General features: G+C 47.5%; 1 protein-coding gene across 1 annotated transcript in view; it reads left to right on the top strand.

The window, feature by feature from the left end:
• Positions 1-8,130, top strand: part of CSRP2BP (CSRP2 binding protein) — a gene marked incomplete at its 5' end in the record, with an annotated part of 13,138 nt that extends 5,008 nt beyond the window's left edge. Inside the window, 5 exon segments of the mRNA XM_010075969.1 lie at positions 1-135; positions 699-859; positions 1,345-1,520; positions 4,517-4,707; positions 7,571-8,130. The exon segment at positions 1-135 is cut by the window's left edge and continues 26 nt beyond it. Coding sequence (XP_010074271.1) covers positions 1-135; positions 699-859; positions 1,345-1,520; positions 4,517-4,707; positions 7,571-7,744 — 837 coding nt within the window.
• Between the last annotated feature and the right edge of the window lie 1,555 nt (positions 8,131-9,685).

Raw genomic sequence — 9,685 nt, 5'->3', positions numbered from 1 at the left:
CAGGTTGTGAATGCTGCTCTGCTCTTGGTTGATGGGATTTATGGAGCCAAAGAGGGAGGTGTTTCCAGGTCCCCAGTAGGGCAAGCGACATACAGAACTACTAGCCAGGACTTCAGAATCTTGGACAGATACCAGGTGAGTGTTTCCAAATGTAAGTGAGCTTTTTGCACTGGTTATTTCAGAGCTTTTGCTGCAGACAGTGGTGTCACCTTGAGGTTGTCTGTCTCCCCAAGTGAAAAGGATTATGTGTGAGCAAGACTCAGTTTGGCTCGGGGCTGTGTCCCCACCAGTGCTCTCACAAGCCCCTTTCTTCTCGGGACACGCTCTGACAGCTGCTCCTTCATCCCAGCCACCAGAGCGGTCACTTGCAGCGCTTTGCTGAGCGATGCGCGCGGCTCAGAGGTGTGGGTGCTAAATCTGAGAGTGCACTGCAGAGTAGGACTGTCGTGCTGTGGGTCCAGACCACTCTGTCACAGCGAAAGGCCCTTCTTCTCCCTCTACTGATGTGATTCCCTGGGTTAAGTCACTGACTACACGTGTTCAAGAACCATGTAGATGTGGTGCTTGGGGACATGGGTTAGTGGGTTGGGTGGTGTTGGGTTGACGGTTGGACTTGATGATCCTTGAGGTCTTTTCCAACCTTAATGATTTTATGATTCTGTGTCCTGAAATGTTCTCCATTTTTTGTGTGCATGTAGACAATGCTGCCGGCCATGAAGGGATATCGACAGCAGACAACGGTTAAGTTTCTGTATCGACTGGTGGGCTCGGAAGACCTGCTGACAGACCACAGTATTGTCAGTCCCTACCAGGACCGTTTCAGTCCCTACCCGTCCCGTGTCCTGAAGCCTTACATCAGGTACAGGTGCTTGGGAGTTGAATTTGCTCTTGGCTTGTGAACCGACAGCCCAGGGGGAGGACACCTCTCTTGGGCAGTGCTGCTCACGCATCCCTGCAGCACCACCCAGTATGCTGTGGTAACCCCGAAAGGACAGCGTTGTGTTTAGCTCCGTAGTTAAACTGGCTCTGCACTGGGAAGGGGACTCTCCAAGAGAGGGCAGGGCAGAGAGGGAATCACCGCACTGATTCCATGCAAGCTGCACCTGCTCTTGGGTCAGACCTGGGATTTCCTTGCTCCTGCTGCAAGGAGAGGTTGGCTTGGTGTGCTGTGGATTCAGGAAGTGTCCTGAGCTGGGTGCCCTTTCCCCATGTGAATAGGAGACTCTGTTCTTTTGTTCCAAGTTGAGCATGTCAGAAAATGTTTCGTGGGCAGGACCGATTCAGCTGCATGGCAGTTATTGTTGCTCACTTGCCTTTTGTGTTTGCTTTTCATGTTACTGGCAGGCGTGATTATGAGACAAAGCCCCCAAAACTCAGGCTGCTGGCAGAAATCCGGGCGTATCCACACAGGCATGATCTCAACTGGAAGGCTGAGCCAGAAGCACCCGTTGATTACTGCTATGTTCGCCCTAATCACATCCCCACTATAAACTCCATGTGCCACGAATTCTTCTGGCCTGGTAAGATTCCCTCAGTGCTTGGTTTTCTAAGACGGCAGGGGTTTTATTCAGAAAAAAAATATTATCGGGCCAAATATTTCTTGGGTTGGTGCCTGGCTGGGTTCTTCGAAAGCCATTATCTGACATCACGGGAATGCAGTTGAGATGGAAACAGGGGTTTGGTGCCTTTGTCTTTTTGAGATCATTTAGAACTGGGCAATTAGGCCCTAATTAGCACAGCACTTAGAAAGAAATAGGTTGTATCTGGTAACATCATTGATGCCAATAGGAGTAGTCAGTTGCTAAAATTAAGCATCCAATGAAACCTCTTGCAGTCTGGGGCTGAAGTAAAGAGTTTCATGCCAGTTTTGTACTGCTCATAAGAAAGATTCTTCCTAGCAGCTGGATACATTGGAGTGAAGTTTGGGAACTGCATTTACAACTGCAAGTTTCACTGTGATGTCCTTTATTTCTTCAAACCTCAGCGTTTGCAAGGTTTGGGAAAGCTTGGGTATCGATTTTTATGTGTCATTTCTTGAACTGTAGGCTGTAGTCTCTAGTTCTTCTGAAACAGTAGTGGCGATGTTCATCTACGGCGTGGATCGGCAAACAACACGGCAGACTCATGTAGAAAAGCCCTGTACAAACAGCACACACCTTTAGTCCAAGTAACTGTTTGCTTTACATTTTGATTTGCAGATAGTGATTCAACAGGGTTTGTAGTTCAGCCGCACTCATACGCTGCAGCCGGGATCAGAGCTCTTTGTGCTACCCGTTCTCCACGCTGAGCAATTCGGGGGAAGGTGGTGTGGCATACCTTCCCTTCCACAAGCTGTTCTGGAGCTCAGGAGAGACACTTGCACTCCTGACAGAGGCTGAACTCTTTTGTCGTAGTCTCTCCTCCTCTGAGAATGCATTTGAAGTTCTGGTCAAGTTGGGTTCCAACTTTAGTGAGTTCTTCAGGGCTCACCCTGTTTTATTTAAGGAGCATGGGTGTGTTCCACCCGTGAACTGTGAACTGTTCATCAATAAATCAGAAAGCCGACGCTCCCATCGGTCTCCAAACAGGAATCAAAATATCTTCTGGGGTGTACACTTTATGAGGCTGGGGTTATACGATTATTGCATCTTGGTTCTGTTTTAGCAGGAGAAGTAAGCGAGGAGGTCATGCTTCGGGAGACAAAGCACAGGCACAGGTTGGAGCTTCACAACAGGCTGGCACGGTTGTGGGGGGTGGCAGGAGAGCAGCTGGGAGGGCACTGTTGTTCGGGGGAACAGCTGTAATTCCACCTCCATTTAGGCATCCGAAGCATGTGTGCTTGGGGGAGGCTGTCCTCCGTTAATGACATCTTAGGTGTGCTCAGTCGCCTTGTGACAGCAGTGCTCTCATTGACTAAGTTCTTGAGTTTCAGGCACTTCACTGGGTGGGGTAAGCCCTGGCCTTAGTTCTCCCATCTCTCCGTATCCTTCCTGTCAGAGCTCGTCTTGTTTCTCACAACGCAGGAACAAGTTTGCAGGCGGTTACTGCGAACAAGCTGACGTGAAGCAAGATTCCCCCTTGTTGTCTCTCACGGTATCTTGTGCCTTCATGTCCTAACGGGAAACATCTCCCTGGCAGAAAAGTGGTAAACCGTACTGAGCTAAGCATCTTCCTACGGGAATAACTGCGTGCTGCTGAGGGGATGGCACCGTTTCATCGACGCCAGTGTGCTCGGGGCGATGTAGCGTTCCTGTACGGACATGCTGTAAAGCACTTCACAGTCAATTGCAGCCGTGAGATAATTAGACACAGCTCCCTATTGCCAATCGATTCCTCCCACGTCTTGCTCCACCCAGCTTACTCTCCAGCAAGAAAATAACTCACCCGCTTCTTTGTGCCTGGCACCTCCTGAAGTCTTGCATCTCATCAAGAGTGATAAACATTACTGTAAAACGTACTCTGCTGTTTTGTTATCCCACAGTCCAAATATACCAATTTTAGGCTGAAACTAACGTTTATGGCACAGCCCCACTACGTCTTGCCTGTCCACACCAATTACGCTGCAGACGGCGTTGCTCAGCCCTGACACGCTGCGTGGACGCTGGTGGGCTGCAGCAGCGCTGTGATGATCAGGCACGGCGAAAAACTCTGCTCAGAGGGCACCAGCTGCAGGCGTTTCTCTCCAGCCTCTGACTCAGAGAAGCACCACCACTGCTTCGTGCCCCAGATTAGAGAATTTGCATGCTGAAAGCAAATGGTTTGCTCCGGTCGGGTTGACCGTGCAGCTCCTCCAGACAGCTGAATATGCACAACAGGTGAAGCAGCAGGAGCTCGAGGCCATGTGGAGAAAAGAGGCAGGAACCTTAGGCAGGTCACGCTGCCAAAGCTGAAGCCCATTTTCATGTCTGCTGCGTCTGGAAGAACGGGATGGTTCACCCAGGCTGTCGGGCTGATACACTCTGAACGCCTTTGCTCGTGGGATGGGAAGGGTGTACGGCAGCCCGGTGCTGGCCAAGCCCAGGTGAAAGGAAGAAGCAAACCCTTATCCACTGACATCACTGTAGCCCTTAGGAAACCCCTGGGCAAGGGGCACAGACTTACTGGGATCCAATCTTTACCTTAGCAAGTATCTTTATCCAGGAGCATACTGAGAACTGGGTCCTTAGCAGAGTCTGCTGGTACGGCTCAGAATACAAAACCAAGGAAAGATTAGCTGGGTGCTGAGATCATGTGGGGGTTTTTGTTTTTTAAACCATTCTGTTTTAGAGAACATGCTTTTTGAGTTTTAGTTTCATCCTTGAGTCGTTTGGGAGAAGATCAGCTTTGTTGATTTGTCCATGCAAGAATCCCCACTAGTAAGCATATCTCGCTTTGTCTGTGGGGTTGGTTAAAGCACCTCTGGAGCTCACAGCTTTGAAATAAAAAGAAGGGATCAAGTGAGTTTTTCTAGAAGGCATTAAAACCCTGAATTTCCGTGCAAGTGTGACACTTCTTCTGGTTTGCAGTGCTTTCAGCGGCTGTTTCTCTTTCTGTGTAGGAATTGATTTGTCAGAATGCCTGCAATACCCAGACTTCAGCGTTGTCGTCCTTTACAAGAAAGTGATCATTGCCTTTGGCTTTATGGTGCCAGATGTGAAGTACAATGAAGCTTACATCTCTTTCCTGTTGGTTCACCCTGAGTGGAGAAGAGCTGGGATTGCAACCTTCATGATTTACCATCTTATCCAGGTAATGAAAAAAAATCCCATGTCTCAAGAACCAGCTCTCCCTTCTCCCTTGTGTGCACACATGCAAGAATTAGAAAGTTAGCAGTGTCGTGTTCCTCCTTTCTGGCTCTTTCCCCTTGCCCTTTCTTTGCGTACATGCCTGCATAGATTGTCAGCAGCCCCTGTGAACGTTTATGGGGCTCCAAAAGCAGAAAGTAAAACGTGTTTGGAAGAATAACCGTACTGGACAGGTCCTTGGAATTAACGAGGTGCTGTAGACCTCGAATGTCTTGGGATGAACTTTTGCGTTCTTCAGTGATCAATAGTTCACATAACAGTAACAGCACAAATTTGGGGTTTAAAGGAGAAAATGAGGTCATAGTAGGGAAGTTCAGTTAGAATCTTCTTGCCGCTTTCCTGGCTACATCTGGGGGTTTGTTCTGTGACCAGGGCCGTTGCATTAAATCACTTACTGATCTTAATCATTCTCTTTCACTTGGAACACTCTGGTTCCAGTCCAGCCGCGTTGAAGATAAAGTGTTTGAAACCTCATTCAAATTTGTTCAAACTAGCTTGTACTGGGCTTTGTTCCACGGGGACACTTGGGAATATTGAACTGAGCTAACCAAATGGGTGGTATTGAAGTAGTTAAACTTCATGAAATCTCTGAGTGAATACTGTCATTCAGGTGGCCTGAATTCTATTCACTTTCTTGAATTAAGCTGCAGGAAAGACAACTTAATCTTGAGTAAGGATGCACACAGATGTCCTTTTCAGAGCCCAAGTGTGCCTCTTCAGGGCCCACAGTTTTACCACTCCCTGAACAATCTTGGCAGACCTGCCAACGGCAAACATTTCTTAACTTGTTGTCGTCAAGATGAGCAGCACTAGCAAAAACTCACCCCTGAAACTCTTTTTCCTTGTACTAATTTGGCTTAAGAGAGGTAGGGAGAGCTGGCAGAGCCTTGGGAACAGTGATCTGTACCTTGGAAAAGCAGTTTCCACTGAGGGCAGCTCCTCTGGGCCACCCGAGGGTAATTCTTCTACCTGCACAGCTCTCCGCAGCATCTGCCTCTCTTTGCTCCGTGTATTGACACAGGCCACTATCCAATCTGCATCGATTTCACCCCTGACATTTCCTGAGCTTCTCTGAGTAAAATGTTTAAGTAAATTGCCCTCAACAGTAGTCTGTTGATGTGAGATGTCAACACCTAGTGAGAACAGGTGCAAGCAGCGCGCCAAGGTTTGCAGGGATCCAGCAGCTGGACTCATGTCTCTCTCCAGCAAAGCTGGGATGTGTTGGCAAGTCAGCTGCAGAAAATCGTCACAGCTTTTTGTAGGATGTATCATTGCCAATTAACCTAATCCTGCTTGCAGGTTGACTAGCATAAAATTATCCCATTGAGGAGACCCAGGCAGATTTGAAGCTGATAAGGCTTGCTTATCAGCTGAGAGATAGGATAGAAGAGAATCATTAAGGTTGGAAAAGACCTCAAGGATCATCAAATCCAACCGTCAACCCAGCACCACCCAACCCACTAACCCATGTCCCGAAGCACCACATCTCCACGTTTCTTGACCCCCTCCAGGGATGGTGACTCCACCACTTCCCCGGGCAGCCTGTTCCAATGCCTCATCACTCTTGCAGTGAAGAATCACCAGTGTACTGTCAGCTCATGTTGGATTTATTTTTCCATTGCTGAGTATCTGTTAGTGGTAGAAGGCATTTAGTCGTGGAAGAGAGGAGATGGTGGTTGTGACCTTCTGTTCCTCAGTCTCCAGACCGTATGTGCTGCTTCACAGCCTGCCTGGGCTAGCACCAGGGTTTGCTCTTTGTAGCTAGAGCCACTTTCATACACTGGATTAACGGTAACTCTGTGTCTTGGATCAGAGTGCTGAGTTTGAGGATGAGTTCTTGGGAACAGCATGTAGTTGTAACAGAAAATGTGTTGATGCAAATGCTGCCTTGATGATAGATTTCTTTTCAGAAGCTATCCTCTAATGCATCTGGCCCAGAGGACCAAACTGCATCTTCTTAATATCTCATTCCAACTTCCTTTTCCGAAAAATGAATCCAGACTTTTTTGGGTTTTTTTCCTTAAATCTCTGTGAGAGCTTTCCCTCTAAATAATCAATCTACCATGGAAATTTCCTAAAGGGTGTTACTGTTCCCACTTAGAGTTACAATACATTCAATATAAATAGAATACTATTAAAACACTAGATGAAAGCAGGAAAAAATTACTATGTCGGCATCTTTATCGGAGGGCTGCTGGTTAGAATAATCTGGGATCTTTAAGGTAACTTCAGCCATGCCATTTGCTGTCTGAACTGAATTCCCTGCCTTCTCAGGAGGTGAGTGCTATGCCCTGGAGGATGGGAGAGGAGCTGGGTGGGATAGACAGGAATTCCAGTGTGACAGCCTGGAGGTGCGCTGGGGCTGCGTGCGTGGTCCTGGAGAGCTCAGCTCCGTTTGCTGACAGGGAGGACCACGGCGCTGGATCCTCTGGCAGCTTTTGTCTTTTCTTCAGGCCATTGTTAATAAGTATTTGAGATCAGTGCTGTACACTGAGATTATTTTTAATTAACAATTACTTAGCAATTGGCAGTGGAAAGCTGACAAATTATAATCCCAAACCTGCTTTCATTGTCGGAGAGTTCCTGTTTCCAAGAAACAAAGGCTCAGAGGAGCAGCAGTGTTGCCTTTGCCTTTCAGCTGTTGCTATGTGTGGTAACTTTTGTGTTGAGGCCTGCGATTTTCTCACATTTCCTCAGTAAGCTGAATACCTGAACTGATGAATCTCTTCACCTCCGCATTCCCCCAGAGGCTGTCTCTCATTCTCTTGCTGTGATATGTTTTTCCCCCCCCCCCCCTCCCTTGGCAGACCTGCATGGGCAAAGACGTAACCCTTCACGTCTCTGCAAGCAACCCTGCGATGCTGCTTTACCAAAAGTTTGGATTTAAGACTGAAGAATACATTTTGGATTTTTATGACAAATATTATCCCTTGGACAGCAAGGAGTGCAAGCACGCGTTCTTTCTCAGGCTGCGGCGCTGATCCATCGGAGCTGTCTGGGGGTCTGCGAAAAGCCCAGTCTGTCAAGCAAAGAACTGCCAGGGCTTTCAGCGGAGGACAGGGGCTGCCACTGAGAGCTGGAATGCACCAATGCCTTTATCCCTAGGACTTTGAATGTCAACAGTGCTATGTCGTGTGCTGAAACTGCAATCCGAGAGGATTGATTCCTACAGTCCAAGGGGAGAGGCCTGGAAATGCCAGCTGGGACATGCTGACACCACTGGAAGACCGAAATTCTTTATGGGGAGTTTACCTGACACTGTTACTTTGGAGAGCCTCATTGGCAAACAAACAAACAAACAAAATCCAAACAAAAAAAATACTTGTCACTTGAGTGGGGCTCCTGGATTTCAAATTTTGAAACCTATCCAAAAAAGGTTGCAGGTTTTTTGTTTCTGTTTTTGTTTATGGGAAATGAACACCTAAACTTAAATCAACCACAGTGTTTCTGTGATTTGATTGCTTTATTAGGAACCATGTCTTGAATCCGTGAAGGGAAATAAGATTCTGGTGCATCTAGCTGGATGCTAATATTGGGAAAGCTCTACACGTGCCAGAACAGCAATACTGGAACCATGTTTAGGAATAATGAAGAGCATGTGAACACATGTGATCCCGAATACCAGGCTCGGAGGAGATGTCTTTCTTCTGCTCCTTCCCTGCTGCCTTCCTTTCCCTCCTTGACCCTGTGCTCCATGTGAAGTTCTTGTAGCGCGCAGCGTTTTGTGTTCAGGAACAAGACGTCAAGCGGGTTTGTAGCTAGGCGAGGTAGGACACAACAGCTGCCAAATCAGCTCTGTGAAATCTTACAACCTGTCTGCTCGTTGTAGATGCTGCAGATCAGCCCTCTGGGCACACCCCTAAGCACAGAGCCAGCCTCTTTCTGCTACAGACGCTCTGGCTAGAAGAAACCCAGAACAAAAGTCAGCGGTGATGTTTGAAATGCAGACTCCGGTTTGTTGAAGCAATCTGTTTGCAGGTTGGAGGGAGGAGAGGGCAGAGCTGGGCCAGTTCCAGTTCTTGGAAGCATCTAGGCTGTGATTTCATGGCTCTCAGTGTAAGTAAAGGGGAGAGCAAGGGAAAAATGGAAATAACCAAGAATTAAAAAAATACAGACCCTAAACAGATTTTCTGGTAGTAGGTCTAGTCCTTTTACACAGTTCAGCAGCTTCCCTCTCTCCCTGACTCTTATTGCAGAAGAGCAATAAGCTGGCAGTCTGCTCTGCTGCCTGACTGAGGGTCAGTCTGTGCATTTTAAATATGAATCGCACCCACTGTGCTGTTCCTTTCACACCAAGCCCCTCAGAGAGCTACACGTAACTTCTTTGTTCTTAATCCACGCCTGTTGGGTACCTGGCTATAGTAGTAGTTGCCTTCGTGGAGTCTTCATTTTGGTAACAGCAGAGAGATGGACACAAAGTATGTTTTTGTGTAGCCCATGTATATCATCCCCAAAACAAACAGTGTTAGTGGGAGGGAAAAAGAACCCATCCGAGCATTGTGTGCCCTGACATCTGTGCACATTCCTGTCTGCTTTATGACTATGTGAAAGTTTTTGATGTTACTGATGTTATGACTTAGCTGTACTTGGAAAGAAAAAAAAAAAAACTGTCTTTATGAATGGAATTAAAGCCCTTCCCTCGGAAAAGCCTGCCTGTAGTCGTGCTGTTTGTTAATCTGTGTCTCCCATCATCTTATTCCACTGAAATCTTGCAAACTCGAGTATGGCCGAGAGAGGATGCAGAGCGTGTGCGTGGGCCGTGAAGCAAAGCAAGAGACTCCTTATTTCTCTACTGGGCATCCACACAGGGGCCGCCCTAGCCCTATTTCCTTGCCAGACAGCAGTGGGAGATAAAAGATAATCTGAAGAAGATGACTAGTTCTGCATCATGTTCCCAAAGGTGACTCTGAAGATTTTGAGGG

The sequence above is a fragment of the Pterocles gutturalis genome, unplaced genomic scaffold, assembly GCF_000699245.1.
Source record: "Pterocles gutturalis isolate BGI_N339 unplaced genomic scaffold, ASM69924v1 scaffold41431, whole genome shotgun sequence".
NCBI lineage: Eukaryota > Metazoa > Chordata > Aves > Pterocliformes > Pteroclidae > Pterocles > Pterocles gutturalis.
Note: the sequence above shows the minus strand (reverse complement) of the source record. Positions and strands in the feature narration are given on the sequence as shown.